The 16722-nt window shown below is 35.6% G+C and overlaps 1 protein-coding gene and 1 long non-coding RNA gene across 3 annotated transcripts in view; one reads left to right on the top strand and one right to left on the bottom strand.

Annotated features, from left to right (window-relative positions):
* Window positions 1-16722, bottom strand: part of LOC113255614 (uncharacterized) — a 62154-nt gene that overhangs the window by 26936 nt on the left and 18496 nt on the right. For both annotated transcript variants that reach the window (XR_007187937.2, XR_006409608.3), the window contains exon 4: window positions 300-360. This is a non-coding gene — a long non-coding RNA (uncharacterized LOC113255614). The remainder of the gene's footprint in view (window positions 1-299; window positions 361-16722) is intronic.
* Window positions 4193-9460, top strand: FABP2 (fatty acid binding protein 2). The gene is made up of 4 exons (XM_044384295.2): window positions 4193-4295; window positions 5496-5668; window positions 6839-6946; window positions 7278-9460. Exons 1-4 carry the CDS (start codon window positions 4229-4231, stop codon window positions 7326-7328), a joined length of 399 nt encoding a protein of 132 aa, XP_044240230.1. The 5' UTR covers window positions 4193-4228; the 3' UTR covers window positions 7329-9460.

Below are 16722 nucleotides of genomic sequence, written 5' to 3'. Positions count from 1 at the left end.
TGAAATTCAGAAGTGATTAGAAAAGGCCTGAAAATACTGTTTTCCATAAATGATATATTTTTAAATACTCTAGAAAAACGTTCCCTCCTACTCTGCGATGCGGTGAAAGGATTTCATGATCTCTAGAAAGCTATTTCTTTGAGATGAGCTTGAAACATTGTACTGCCCTTCCTCATGATGTCTCTGGTCTTCATGATGATATTAATATTTCTTTGGCTATCATGAATCGGCTGTTTTTGTCTTTTATCACTTTTATGAGATCTTTAGAAGGTCACTACATTTGGGAGAAGTAGGCTTACCTGACCCACCCTTGGTAGTTCAGGACAGGCTTCTCAGAGCAGTCAATGACCAAGCTGGGACCTAAAGCAAGAGAAAGCATGTACATTCAGGAGATGGGAGAGTGAAAGAGGTTTAGAGTGTTTAGACTTTGGAGGACACCGTAAGGAAGGGCAAGAGACTGGAGATACGAGTAGGGGCCTTGTAAGCCATGTTAGGAATGTAGTTTGTACAATCCCCTGCAGGAATGGGATAGGGATCACCAGGAGCTTCTGCTGATTTCCACTTCTTCCATACCACTCCATGCTCACATGGACTATGAGCCGAGAGAGAGAGAGAGAGAGAGAGAGAAAGCATCTGCAACCACAGGCACACACATACCCGATCCACCCACTCACGCAAGCTGCAGGACCCTAAGTCTTCCAGCTTTATCAGAGAAGAAAACAAAGAACTGGGTCAGCCCTCAGCTGGGTGGTCCAATTGTATCATCAGTAGGAGAGGTCTGCAAGGAACTTGGTCTACAGGTTCTTCTTTTTTTTTTTTTTTTTTGACAGAGACAGTGAGAGAGGGAACACAAGCAGTGGTAGTTGGAGAGGGAGAAGCACGCTCCCAGCAGAGCAAGGAGCCCAATGCGGGGCTCGATCCCAGGACCCTAGGATCATGACCTGAGCCGAAGGCAGACGCTTAACGGCCGAGGCACCCAGGTGCCCCTGGTCTATAGGTTCTATATAATCTTTTCTAGGTGGGGTCCAGGTGAGTGGTAAGAATTGAGAAGCTACAGAGTTTGGAAGCTGAAAAAGGAAAAGTATAGTGTTAAAAATTTGATCTAGTCATTTAAAAAAATCCAACGGTGGATTGTCTACGGACAATAGGGACTCCTAACTGACTTTAAATTAGGATATTGCCACTGATAAATGGAAGACTGCAAAGTTTAACCTGTCCATTTTGTTAGTGGGCTGGCATGAGTCCAAGTGCTATTTGCTTACCTTATCCTACTCTGCACCTCCTGAGAGGCTCGAGGTGGCCAGGAGACAAGACCACATTCGGAAGGCACTGTCAGGTGAACAATGGCGAGAAGCCATTTTGTTTCTTCCTCCCCACCTTCCTAACTGGGGCAGGCAATTTTATTTCAGTCATGAGATTACAGAGTAGACAGATATATTCCTAGAGGGAGCTACAGCATCATGCTATCCTTAACAAGCAATTCCAAGTCATACCTAGTCCCAAGTTAACCACGAGTATAAGTCATGAAATATCTAAACAACTTTTAGGTGGCTTTCTAATAAACGACAGAAGGACATGGATTTCATTTACAAAAAAACTAAAGTGGTTTGAGACCTAGGATCTATCTAAAAGTTTATTATTACTGCTGGAGTTTCTTTCTCAGAGAATGAGGATAGAAAGATTTACTGAGAACCTGATGTTTACTTGAAGTTTTGCTCGCATGTGTGCTTTATGTAATTTGTTCATAAAACCCTATGTATAAAGTTTTATTATTATCTTCATTTTATAGATAAGGAAACTGAGGCTCAGAGAGGTAGAGTAATCTCATCAAAGTTCTGTACAGTAATGGGTGTTGTAGGCAGTATTGAAACTCAAGTCTTTTTGTTTCTAAACTACAGCTTCATTTTACTGTACCATATTTCTAATCTAGAAAGAAATACTGGAGCGATTATCGTTCATGGCCTTCTAAATTCACAAATGCCCAAAAGTAGTGGTGGATTAACTGAGAGACCAGTCCTTGGCTTTAGGGTAACCATGAACTTTTCTACTGTTCTCAAATTGAAAGTATACTAGGGTAATTGTTCCCAAATGATGAGGTTTTCATTATCTTTGATAAAAGGGAGAAAAACAAAGACAAGGTAATAATTTTTTTTCCATAAAGTTAGTTACAAATGTAAAGGACTTCTATTATTCTAAAATTATAACCCTTCTCTCCTCCCATGTTCTGATGCCTTTTTCTCTCTTTTTTTTTTTTTTTAAAGATTTTATTTATTTATTCGACAGAGATAGAGACAGCCAGCAAGAGAGGGAACACAAGCAGGCGGAGTGGGAGAGGAAGAAGCAGGCTCATAGCGGAGGAGCCTGATGTGGGGCTCGATCCCATAAAGCCGGGATCACGCCCTGAGCCGAAGGCAGACGCTTAACTGCTGTGCCACCCAGGCGCCCCCCCTTTTTCTCTTTTAATGAAATAATGGAGTTAGTAGAAGGTAGTTTGCTTTTTAATGTGCTTACTTGATAAAATATTAAGTGGGCAACTCCACTGAAAAAGTATGCCCAATGGATACAATCAAAATTAAAAACTAGAGGTGCCTGGGTGGCTTGATCAAGAGGCATCTGACTCTCGATCTCAGCTCAGGTCTTGATCTCAGGGTCATGAGTTCAAGCCCTGTGAGTTCATGCCCAGCATGGAGCCTACTTATAAAAAAATTAAAAACTTAATTCTATCCCCCAGTTTCCTGCTCAAATGTGTTAGATACATCCTTCCTCTAACCCTAATGAAATGTTGGGCATGCTTTTTAGCTTCTCTACTGACCTTGAGTTAATAAGAGTTTCTTTGGTCACATTTATTCACAATAATGGTCTCTTTTGAGCAAGTGATATATTCAGACTAGTTAATAATCAAAACTCTGCACTTCATAGCAAGTTAATGTATTACCTCCACCAGCTCAGTCCTGCTCCAGGCTGAAAGCCTGCAATGGGGAAAGGGAGAGATATGGCGACCTCCTTGTCTTTTTACCTTTTTAGCTATCCTCCATAGCCTCGTCCCACATACATATTGAGTTTTAGCTTCTGATTGCATTGCACCAGGATCGGGGATGAGAGGGAATAGGAGTAAAAAAAGGAACGGTTTTAATTAATGGCATAGCTGATACCTGCCTTTTGTTTTCTGTGTACATGGCAGATGTTTAAAACTGATTGTTTCTCTAATGGAAGTTTTCGGGTTGTCTAGCTACATTTCTACCTCTTAAAATTTTTCTCAGTGGCCTATCACCATTCTAGACCAAAACACAAACCTAGTGAGCACTTATGTGTCATGCACTGTACCAGGTGTCAGGATATTTACCAAACTCCTGGCAACCCAAAAGCACAATGCAAAAGAACATATTAGTAAAATAAGTAAATCTTCAGTCTCAATATCATATTAACTTTAACTTTTTATTTATATTTGGTTATAAAATCTTACTTTACAAGGTAATTGCTATTGTAAAAAAGGGATAGGTCATTAATAGTCTCATTTCCCAGATGTTATTTGATATATGCTCTAAATTGTGTTACCTCCAATGTAGTGTGCACTTTGAACTTATAAGCAGAAAACGTATTTTAAGAGAGTATGCATTCTAGTCCTTGAAATAAATGTACTCACAAGTTGTAGTTTGAGACAGAATAGGTATTGTTTACCATGTTTTATAGTTGACTCCTGAACAACATGGGGGGGTCAGGGGCACCAACCCCCACATGCAGTCAAAAATCCTTGTATAACTTTTGACTCCTCAAAAACTAAACACTGATAGTCTACTGTTGACCGGAAGTCTTCCTGATAACATAAACAGTCAATTAATACATATTCTGTATGTCATATGTATTACATACTGTATTTTTACACTAAAGTAAGCTAGAGAGAATATTTCAAAAATAAGTAAGAGCAAATACATATACAATATTTTACCGTATTTTTAGAAAAAAATTCATATATAAGTGGATCCATACAATTCAAACCCACGTTGTTCAAGGGTCAACTGTAATTCAGTTCAATTTCAGGAAAGGAACTAAGAAATTTATAGAACGATAAACTACAATGGCTGGGCATTAGTGTAGTTAAGTGACCTTTTAAACTTTAAACTTCCACATCACAGTATGAAGTTGGTTCTAAGATAAGAAATAGAATAAATTGTCTCCTAAGGACAGACCTGAATCTCTGATTGCTTAGAGGCTGACTCAACTAGAGATCATGGCTTTTGATGGTACTTGGAAGATAGACCGGAATGAGAACTATGACAAGTTCATGGAAAAAATGGGTAAGGGCTTAATTCTTCAGTGGGTTGTTATTTTGTTCCTCACAGACATTTTTCTTTCTAATTCCTTCTAAACCTCAGGGCTTAGGGAATGTCTCCTGTTCTGGTGGTGAGAATGTGTGAGGCTCAGAGTAGGGAAAACAATATTCTCACTTCTTATATTAGGAAAACTACACAATTTCACTAGCGGGAGAAAAGATTCTTTGAGTTCTCTGTAACAAAAAAGATCCAGGTATGATTCATTTACTCTTCAACTGCCGATTTTATCTGTATCATTGAAAACTGACTTTTTTTTTTTTTTTTTTTGGTTTAGAGAGTAAAAAAGGACAGTGAATAATGGAAACTTCAAAACTTTAAAACGTTGAATTCTAGGAGATGGAAAAACAAAGATCATATAGTAAAGTAGTAGAAAAAAAAGTTCTATCATAATTCACAGCTCTAAATATATTAGACTTAATTCTCATTTCCTCTGACATAAAATTTTGGGAATAATCTCATGATTCCATGTAGTTTCTATGAGGGTTTTAACTTAACTAACTTTAATATCTATTCCAATACTCTGGCAGCTCATACACTGCATGAGATGCGCAAACAAATTGGAGTCATTCCCCAAAAAGAAAATTTGGATCAATTATATTCTATAGTTCCAGAATTCCATGTTGAAATTTATGGGATTTGCACATTCTTACGATAATGAATTTGACAGCAATACTTGCCAATTTTCTCATTTTTGTGATAGTCAGAAATGCCACAAAAAGCAAAGAGAATTATGAAGTTCAAAATTTTAAAGCCATTATGAAAAGTAAAAAAATGTTTAAAAATATTTATGCAGAATTAAATTTCCTTATAAATATATTAATATATTTAATCCTTTGTTTGACATTTCTGGAATTTAGTTTACTTAACGATGAAGCAAAAGTTTGATGATTGTATTAAAATTACTCCGTTCTAAGATTCTACAATTCTGTTTTTCATTTAATTTTTCATAAGTTTTGGAAAAATAGCTTGAATTACTACTCTTGATCTAACTAAGCTTGAATTTTTTCTGTAAGAGGCAATCTGAATGCTCTTGTGCAAAGGCAATGTATCAGGTTTTCCTTCCCACCCTCAAAATGTACATAAACAAATAAAACAGAACTTATTGAGATAAATACTTTCTATGCCATTTTGACTTTATTTTCTCCAACATCTTTTGCTTTGCAGGTGTTAATATGGTGAAAAGGAAGCTTGCAGCTCATGACAATCTGAAACTGACAATTACACAAGAAGGAAATAAATTCACTGTCAAAGAATCAAGCACTTTTCGTACCATTGAAATTGTTTTTGAGCTTGGTGTCACTTTTAACTACAGCCTAGCAGACGGAACTGAACTCACCGTAAGATACTTTTTGCAAGCAATGCATTCTTGATTTTTCTACACAATACTAAAATAATCTGTTTTCTGTCACTGGATAGTTTATTGTTAAGCCTCCTTCATTTACTGAAGCAGCCAATAGAGTGTATCCACATTATATATTACACAAATTGGCAGGATATTTAAATCTAATGTTTTTATTTTCATATATCTGTAAATAATCTGGATTGAACAATAAGAATTAGAAAAACATCTTTTGGATGATTAAGTATAGACCTATTATTCATAAAGAAAGCAAAAGATCAGTGTTTTCAATTTTACATACCTGATAGCAGCAAAAGCTTTTAGATTTATCAAACTTAAACATAATAGTCATGTAATAAATACAGTGAAATAATAAGATAAATGAATAAATTAGTTAATGAATGAGTGACCAAATGGAAAAGTCTGATGCATGCTAAATTATAGGTCATTGGGAATATATCTTTTAATGTTTAAGATAAAAAATTTCAGGTAGTCATATTTTTCAACTGATTTTTTTAAATCTTTTTTGTCCTCAGGATTTTCTAGTTATATTATATGTTTGTAATGACAAACTGTCAAATATTTTATTAATTACGGCCATTTTTATATTTGTTTATTTATGTATTTACAGATTTTATTTGTAAGCAACCTCTACACACAACATGGGGTTTGAACCCACAACACAAGATCAAAATTGCCTGCTCCATCAACTAAGCCAGCCAGGCATCCCAATGGCCACTTTTAAATTATTACAACAATTATAAAATTAAAACATACACAGAGTTGTTAGCCTTCCATGAAACTAACTTGAACCATGACTAAATTTAGGATACTCTTTTTAACATGAATGATTTAGAAAAGGGAAGCATTGCTCATCTACCTTAAAATTTAACATTTGGAAACAATTGAGTGAGACAAGCATAAGGGTTACCAGCATATACCCTAGAGCCCTAAAAGCCTAGGTTGAATCCTGGCTCTATGACTTTAGGTGAATTATTGTGTCTCAGTTTTCTCAACCATAAAATGGAGACAGTAATATCTACTTCATAAGGTCATTATGAAGACTGAAGAAGTAGATCTATAAAACTCAGAACAGTGCCTGACATATGGAAGACCCTAAAAAAAGCTGTTATTATTATTATTTATTATTATTATTTTACATTTATAGGGTAGTTGGAACCTAGAAGGAAATAAACTTGTTGGAAAATTCAAACGGAAAGACAATGGAAATGAACTGAATACTACCCGAGAAATTACAGGTGGTGAACTGGTTCAGGTGAGTGTTGAAAAGATCATAGCTATTTCCTAAAGAAAACAATAATTACATAATAATAATTTTGTATTTGTGATTGCTGAGTTACATCTTCAACAAATAAAGTATTACTTTTCTCATAAATCTTACTTATTTTAACTAAAAATGTAAGTGACTAAAAAACCAAAAAATGTGTTTTTAAGTGGGTATATCCTGTATCTGTATAAAATGTTGCTATCAAGAACTAAGAAAAAAAAACTATAATCATTTCAAAGCTATAATAATACTAATATTTTTCTTAATTGAGCCTTAAATCTTAATGGCAAATTCTTCTATGTTTGTTAACACCTTTCAGATTTACATGTATGAAGGAGTAGAAGCCAAGAGGATCTTCAAAAAGGAATGAGCTTTGTTCTTGGAACACAGCCCAGAACACAAATTGAATGGGAAATCTATATTGTACTAAAACTGTTTTTCTCTTCCTGATTAGCCCTTTTGTAAACATAACCAGTGAGTCACATTTCTAATCTTACCAAGGCAAAATAAGTAAAAGCGAATTCGGATTTAATTTGTTTTACATTCCCTAAGATGTACATTATAGCTGTATTGGTGTTCTAAAAGAATTTGTGACTTTTTTAACACAGATGAATCAACTTTGTTTCCACATTGCTTTAGAAGTAGCTTCTCCTTAAAAAAAAAAAAAAAAAAAAAAAAAGCTACGTGACATACGCATTGATAGACTACATGGTTGTTTTGTTTTTGTTTTTGTTCTCCACATTTGGTAAACTAAAATGACAGACTGCATGGGGTCTTTAAAATCTTATATGGTCGTGATTTTTCAGCAGAAACTTTGCAGGCCAAAAGGGAGTGGCAGGATATATTTAAAGTGCTAAAAGGGAAAAACTTACAACCCAGAATACTCTACCCTACAAGGCTATCATTTAGAATTAAAGGGGAGATAAAGAGTTTCCCAGACAAGTGAAAACTAAAGGAGGTCATCATCACCACTAAACCAGCCTTACAAGAATTGTTAAACGATCTTTTTTAATTGGAAAAGAAAATGCCATAACTAGAAATAAGAAAATACAGAAAAGAAAAAAATCTCACTTGTAAAGCAAATATATAGTCAAGGCAGTGGATCAGCCACTTAAAAGCTCATATGAGGTTAAAAACGAAAAATAGTAAAAATTAACTATAACTACCTAAGTAGTTAAAAAATACACAAAATAAAAAGATATAAAATATGACATCAAAAACAAAACATGGGGAGAGGTTCAAAATGTAGCACTTTTAGATTCATTCAAACTTAGGTGACTATCAGCTTAAAATAAACTACTATATAAATAAATCAAGATAGATAAACCTCATGGTAACCATAAGCTGAAAACCTACAATAGATACACAAAAAATAAAGAGAAAAGAACCCAAACATAACACTAAAGAAAACCATCAAACTACAGGGCAGAAGACAAAGAGAAGAAGAAATAAACAGAGAAGAACTACAAAAATAACCAGAAAACAATTAACAAAATGGCAATAAGTACATACCTATCAATAATTACTTTAAATATAACTGGACTAAATGTGCCAATTAATGACATAGGTTGGATGAATGGATAAAAATAGAAGACCACCAGTATTATGCCTACAAGAGACTCACTTTAGATCTAAGACACACACAGGCTGGAAGTGAAGAGATGGAAACAGATATGCCATGGAAATGGAAATGAAAAGAAAGAGTAGCAATACTCATATCAAATAAAATAGACTTTATTTTTAAAATGTACTTTTTTTTTGAGAGAGAGAGCGCATGTGTGTGTGCACGCATGCGAGAGAGAGAGAGAGAGAGAGAGAGAGAGAGAGGGAAGTAGCATGGGGAGGGGCAGAGGGAAAGGGAGAAGCAGGCTCCCTGCTGAGCAGGGAGCCCAATGTGGGGCTCCAACTCAGGACTCCAGGATCATGACCTGAGCTGAAGGTAGATGCTTAACCAGCTGAGCCACCCAGGCACCCCAGAGATAAAATAGACTTTAAAACAAAAGACAGTCACAAAAGACTAAGAAGGACATTACATAATAACAAAGGGGTCAATCCAAGAATCAATTAATTTGTAGATATTAATGCATCCAAATAGGAGCACCTAAATATATAAAGCTAATATTAACAGACATAGAGAAACTGACAGTAATACAATAATAGTAAGGGACTTTAACACCCCACTTCCATCAATACATAGATCACCCAAGCCAAAAAAAGAAAAAAAATCAATAAGGAAACAGTGGCCTAAAACAATACACTTGATCAGAAGGACTTTACAGTTCTCTACAGAACACTTCATTTAAAAACTACAGAATATACATTCTTTTCAAGTGTACATAGAATATTCTCCAGGATCCACCACATGTTAGGCCATAAGACAAGTCTCAATAAAATCAAGAAGATGGAAACCATGGCAAGCATCTTTTCTGGCCACAACATAATACTAGAAATGAATTCAAGAAGAAAACTGGAAAAAAACACAAACATGTGGAGACTAACAACATGCTGCTAAACAATCAGTGGTTCCCTGAAGAAAAAAAGAGAATAAAAAATACCTTGAAAAGAGAAACACAATGTTTCAAAATCTGTGGGACACAGCAAAAAGCAATTCTAAGAAGGAAGTTCATAGTGAGACAGGCCTACCTCAGGAAACAAACAAAAAAAACCCCCAAATAAACAATCTGACTTCATACTGAAATGAACTAGAAAAAGAATAGAGATAACAAAGCCCAAAGTTAGCAGAAAGAAGGAAATAAAAAAGATCAGAGTGGAAATAAATGAAATAGAGACTAAAAAAAAAAATTTGAAATGATCAATGAAACTGAAAACTGGTTCTTTGAAAAGAGAAACAAAATCAATAAATCTCTAGCCAGTGTCATCAAGAAAAGAGATAGAGGGCCCAAATAAAATCAGAAATGAAAGAGAAGTCACAACTGACACCACAGAAATATAAAGGATCACAAGAGAATACTGTGAACAATTATACATCAACAAAATGGAAAACCTAGAAGAAATGAATAAATTCCTTGAAATACACAACCTTGCAAGACCGAATCATAAAGGCACAGAAAACTTGAGTAGACTGATTACAAGTAATGAAATTGAATCAGTAATTTAAAAACTCCCAACAAACAAAAGTCCAGAACCAGATGTCATTACAGGTAAGTTCTACCAAACATTTAAAAAAAGAGTTAGTACCTATCTTTCTCAAATTATTCCAAAAAAATTGAAGAGGAATGAATGCTTCCAAACTCATTTTACAAAGGCAGCATTACCCAATACCAGAACCAGACACAAGAAAAGAAGAAAATTATAGGCATATATTCCTTAAAGGACACATACATAAAAATCCTCAACAAAACACTAGCAAACTAAATTGTTGAATTAGGATCCTATACCACAATCAGTGGGATTTATTCCAGGGATACAAGGATGGTTCAACTTCCTTAAATCAATCAACATGATACAGCACAGTAACAAAATAAAGGATAAAAATCATATGATCATCTTAATTGATGTAGAAAAGCATTTGACAAAATTCAGCATCCATTTATGATAAATACTCTTGAAGTGGGTATAGAAGAAATGTATCTAAACATGATAAAGGCCATATATGACAAACCCACAACATTATATTTAACAGAGAAAAGCTGAAAGCTTTTGCTCTAAGATCAGGAATAAGGCAAGGATGACTACTCTTACCACTTTTATACAACATAGTATTGAAAATCCTAGCTACAGCAATTAGGTCAGAAAAAGAAATAAAAGGCATCTAAATTGGAAAGGAAGAAGTAAAACTGTCCCTATTTACAGATGACATGATACCATATACAGAAAATCCTAAACACTAATGGAGCTAATAAATGAATTCAGTATACTTGCAGGATACAAAATTAATATATAGAAATTGGTTGCATTTCTATACACTAACAAGCTGTCAGAAAGGGAAATAAACAATCCATTTACAATTGCATCAAAGAGAATAAAATACCTATGAATAAATTTAACCAAATAGGTGAAAGACCTGTACTCTGAAAACTATAAGACACTGACGAAAGAAATTGAAGCTGACTCAAACAAATGGAAAGATACACACTGCTCATAGATTGGAAGAATTAATATTCTTTAAATGTTCATACTACCCAAAGAAATTTACAGATTCAAAGCAATCCCAATTAGAATAGCAAGGGCATTTTTCATAGAACTAAAACAAAAAAATCCTAAAATTTATTTGAAATGACGAAGACCCCAAATAGCCAAAGTAATTTTGAGGTATCAAAAGCTGGAGGTATCATGCTCCCTGACTTCAAACTATACTACAAAGCTATAGTAATCAAAACACTATGGTACTGCCACAAAAATAGACACATAGATTAATGGAATAGACTAGAGAGCCCAGAAATAAACCCATGCTTATATCGTCAATTAATCTACGACAAAGTAAGCAAGGACAATACAATGGGGAAAGACAGTCTCTTCAATAAATGGTGTTGGGAAAACTGGACAGCTACATGCAAAAGAATGAAACTGGACCACTATCTCACACCATGTATGAAAGACTTGAATGCAAGACCTGAAACCATAAAACTCCTAGAAGAAAACATAGGTTGGAAACCCTTTGACATTGGTCTTAGCAATATATATATATTTTTGGACTGGTTTCCTCGGGGAAAAGCAACAAAAGCTAAAATAAACAAATGGGATTATATCAAAGTAAAAAGCTTTTGCACAGAGAAGGAAACCATCAACAAAATGAAAAGGCCATCTATTGAATGGGAGACGATATCTGCAAGTCATACATCTGATAAGGGATTAATATTCAAAATGTATATGGTTTATGCAACTTAATATAAAAGAAAAAAAAAACCCAAACAACCTGATTTAAAATTGGGCAGAGAAATTGAATAGAGATTTTTCCAAGGAAGACTTACAGATGGCCAATAGGCACATGAAAAGATGCTCAACATCAGGAAAATGCAAATCAGGGAACTGCAAATCAACCACAATTTTACCTCACACCTGTCAGATCGGTTATTACTCAAAAGACAAAAAATAAGTGTTAGCAGGGATGTAGAGAAAAGGGAATCCCCGTACACTGTTGGTGGGAATGTAAATTGGTGCAGCTACTGTAGAAAAGAGCATGGAGGTTCCCCTCAAAAATTAAAACTAGAGCTACCATATGATTTGGCAATTCCACTTCTTGGTTTTTATCCGAAGAAAATAAAAACACCAATTTGAAGCGATATAGACACCTCCACATTCACTGCAGCCTTATTTACAATAATCAAGATATGGAAACAACCTATCAATAGATGAATGGATAAATAAGATGTGGCATGCGTGAGCGTGCGCGCACACACACACACACACACACACACACACACACAGAGTGGAATATTACTCAGCCATAAAAAATAATGAAATCGTGTAATTTGTGACATAGATGGATATTATGCTAAATGAAATCAGTCAGACAGAGGAAGACAAATACCATATGATTTCACTTATATGTGGAATCTAAGAAATAGAACAAACAAACATATAAAACAAACAGAAACAGTCATAGATACGGGAAATAAGCTGTTGGTTACCAGAGTGGGGAGGTGTTGAGGGGTGGGCAAAATAGGTAAAGGGAATTAACAGGGACAAACTACCAGTTATAAAATAAATGTCATAAGAATGTAATGTACACAAAGGGAATATAGTCAATAATACTGTATTAACTTTGTATGATGACACTAACTAGACTTACTATGGGGATCATTTCATAAGGTATAAAAAGTACAGAATCACTACAATGTATACCTTAAACTAATAGGATATTGTATGCCAATTATACCTCAATAAAAACAAATCTTGCACTGGTTGTAAATATTTTCCTTAGAAACATCTATTATTACAAAAATAACATATGCTCAACCAGAACTCAGAAATAAGAAAAGCAATTGCAAAATAAATATTTCTATAAACCTACAATACAGAGACAATCACCATTCTGATTTTGATAGATACCTTCCTAATCCCCTTCTCTGGGTGTCGATATGTGTATTTCCCCATAAATACCGCTTGGAATAAAATGATATGAAATAAATGATGTACTAAGTTAAAGAATTCTATTATATTTTTGTACACTAGTGATTCCCAGACCTGGCTAAGAATCAGGATCACCAGAGAAACTTAACTTTTTTTTTTTTTTTTTTTTTTTTGCTTTCCTGATCTCTACTGTTAAGCCACTAGATAGAATCTATGCAAATGGAACCAGAGATTTCAGAAAACTCTCAAGTGGTTCTTGGGGTCTTTGAGAACAAAGCAGTCTTTGAGAACCACTGGGCTATCAGATACCCAAAGTGTCACCTTCAATTGTCACCTCCTCCCCCTTTTTTTCATAAACACTCATTCTAACAATTGGCTAGGGTCCCAAAAGTTTTATTTTCTTCATATTCTTACACGGTGTGCTATGTTATATACTTCAAGCAATTACATTTTGAGAAGGTGGGTATTACGGGGTGGAGAGGGGAGTCAACTTAATCAGCATTTAACTCTATGAACTTTTGTTTTGACTACTTCTTTTTCACACTGATGAAGGTAACAGCTAATATTTATATAGTTCTTACCCACTATCAGGCACTGTTCTAAGTGGTACATACATATGGCCGATACAGTACAGTGTGGGAAGAAAAACATTTGAGTATGTGATGAAAAGAAATACATTAGAGAATATGCAATCCTTTGCAAAAGTAAGAACTGAAATCCACTGTTCATTTTATAACTGCATTAAAAACTTCACATAGAAAATAGCAATTACTTAGATTTTCACTTAAAAAATAAATGTTCAAAGTACTTTTATCTCTCTAATTTTACTTGTCTATATATGTGAATTAGGAAAAGGGCAGGTATTAATCTCATTTGAAAGTAGAAAAGCCAAGGCACAAAGAAGTTTGTTAGTTTGTCTAATGTTGTACAGAGTCCATAATGCACACAGGAATTAAATATACCTTTTGACTTTCAATCCAGTACATTATGATCTACGCTATTACTCAGCCTATTATAAACAAAAACACCTTAAAAAAATGCCCCTTAATTCCTTAGTGCCACCCAAGAATAGCCCTCTAAATGAGTCAAGTCAGATGGTAAAATAATGGCAATTAAGTGGTTAGGTACTAACCAATTTTTTTTTTTTTTAAGATTTTATTTATTTATTCGACAGAGACAGAGACAGCCAGCGAGAGAGGGAACACAAGCAGGGGGAGTGGGAGAGGAAGAAGCAGGCTCATAGCGGAGGAGCCTGATGTGGGGCTTGATCCCATAACGCCGGGATCATGCCCTGAGCCGAAGGCAGACGCTTAACCACTGTGCCACCCAGGCACCCCAGGTACTAACCAATTTCTAGCTTTATTTCAGGCTCACATTTTTTCACAATTTATATCCTTTCCAGTATTACATTTCCACTATTTATTAGAGATCTGCCTATCATTTGTTAATGGAGTGCCATTGCCATCACTCCTCTTTGAAAAACTGACCTTAATATTATGCCAACTTGACTGACCAAGAGGGGGCCAGACTCTAGAACAGCCAATCTATCATAATTTGGCCAGTTTATAACCTCTGTACAGAGAGAAGAATACAACTAACTGAACCTAGAAGAACCTCTCTTGGGGTCCCTAGCTGGCTCAGTCAGTAGTGCACGCAACTTGTGGGGTCGTGAGTTCAAGCCCCATGTTGGGCATAGAGCTTACATAAAAGAGAGAGAGAGAGAGAGAGAGAGAGAGAGAGAGAGAGAGAGAGAGAGAAAGAAAGAAAGAAAGAAAGAAAGAAAGAAAGAAAGAAAGAAAGAAAGAAAGAAAGAAAGAAAGGGAAAGAACCTTCCTTTCTTTAGGGAGTCTGAATTTGAGAATACAAAATTTGCAATTGGTAGGAATGAAAAAGGTTTAAAGAGGACAAAGAGGGCAGACAGTAAGTAAAAAGTCATGAGTATGCAAAAGAATGATCAAGCAGAAAGCAAAAAGAAGGGCAGTCAGAAGTAGTTGGAGTGGTAAAAGCTGAAATATTTACACATGAAATATGATGCCTGGGATTTGCTTCAAATTGCTTCTTCCCTAATATAGGGTTGGGGAGACAAGGGAGGGGGGTATAATATGTTCAACAAGATTGGTTACAAGTTAACAATTGTACAGCTGTTGGAAAGTACCTAACACCCCATAGTTTCATTGGGTGCCTAGTAGGAATATGGGAATTCATTATATTTTTCTCCCTACGTTTGTATATATGTGAAAATTTCCATAACACAAAGTTAAAATTATAATACGTAAATACATGTATAACTCCAGAAGCCAAGCCTTCCCCATCACTTGCACTGCTATTGCGTTGGTCTGAATCACCATTATCTTTCCCCTGGATTAATGTAACTCCCTTAAAAAGCCTCCCAACTTCTACCTTCCCTTCCTTACCCCCTTAGTGTCTTTTCAACAAAGCAGCCAGAAGGATCCTTTAAAAATCTAAATCAGATCATGTCACTCTGACAAAACACTGCAGTGTCTCTCATTTCATTCAGAGAAAAAAGCCTATCTCCTTACAGTGGCCCATGATCAGTCTCCTATTTAGCTGACATGCATTCCTGTTTTCATGGATTGTCCAGGGGAATAATCCCAAGTGCAGGAAACCCCCTGGAGCAAAGGCCCTAAAGCAGGAGCAAACTGAATAAAGTTGAAGAACACAGAAAGTCTAGCTAGAGTCCCCAAGATCATCTAGAGCTGACCAAAAATGGGATGGGGGCAAGGTTCAGGAAATACAGGCTGACTCTGTTCCTAGAACTCGGGAATGATGTGGTAAAAAGAAAATGGATTTGGAATCCTACAGACTTGCTTAAACTCTTGTCTTCCTACTTACTAAAAGTCAAGTTTTGAGCATCAATTTTTCTTACGTGAAAAATGAGGAAAATGGTAATGATTTCCTGCAATTGTTTTTAATTGAGGCATAATATATAAAACGTTTAACACGGTGCCTAGCATATAGCTGGTATTCAATAAATCTAATACGAACCTGCACCCTTCTCTTGTAGAAACAGAACAAAGTAGTCCTGATTCAATAAACAGGACAACTGTTTTCTCAAAATATCCCTCACCAAGCCTATGTGGTAGGGTGAGTGTTGGCCTGGCAGGTGAGAACTCTTAGTTCTGGTCAAGTCTGTGATATAACTAGCTGGGGACTTTGGGTGAACCACTTCATCTCTTCAGAATTGAGTACAATGTTTTGTTTTGTTTTGTTTTGTTTTGTTTTGTTTTGTTTTGTTTTAAGTAGGCTCTATGCCCAATGTGGGGCTTGAACTCACGACCCCTAGATCAAGAGTCATACTGAGTAAGGGACAGGCTGGGCTAGGTACCTAGAGATAGGTACGGGGCCATGGGATCAGGCTCACAAAATTAAAAATGTGGAAGATGAAAGAAAACCAGAGATAAGGGAACAAACCAGACCATCCTGTCCTAGGTGTCAGAGGTGAGGTCTTGTTATAACAGCTCCTTGTGACTAACCAAGAATTACCGGACCCTAAAAAGGAAGTAAGCCATTGAAGGTGTTATCACTAGCCTCTCCTTACTCAGTGGTGCTACCAATAGAGATGTTAAACAGACTTAAGTTCCCTGGTTAGCTTTCTATAAACGACCATCCCTAAAAGCCCTTAGTGGCAACACTGTCGGGACCCCTCTCACTCCTGAGAGCTTTTTCTGTATCCTTGCTTAATAAACTTCTATCGCTTTACTCACTCTCCT

The sequence above is a fragment of the Ursus arctos genome, unplaced genomic scaffold (genome assembly GCF_023065955.2).
Source record: "Ursus arctos isolate Adak ecotype North America unplaced genomic scaffold, UrsArc2.0 scaffold_11, whole genome shotgun sequence".
NCBI lineage: Eukaryota > Metazoa > Chordata > Mammalia > Carnivora > Ursidae > Ursus > Ursus arctos.
The sequence above is the reverse complement of the archived record's forward strand: the minus strand, read 5'-3'. Positions and strand labels throughout refer to the sequence as shown.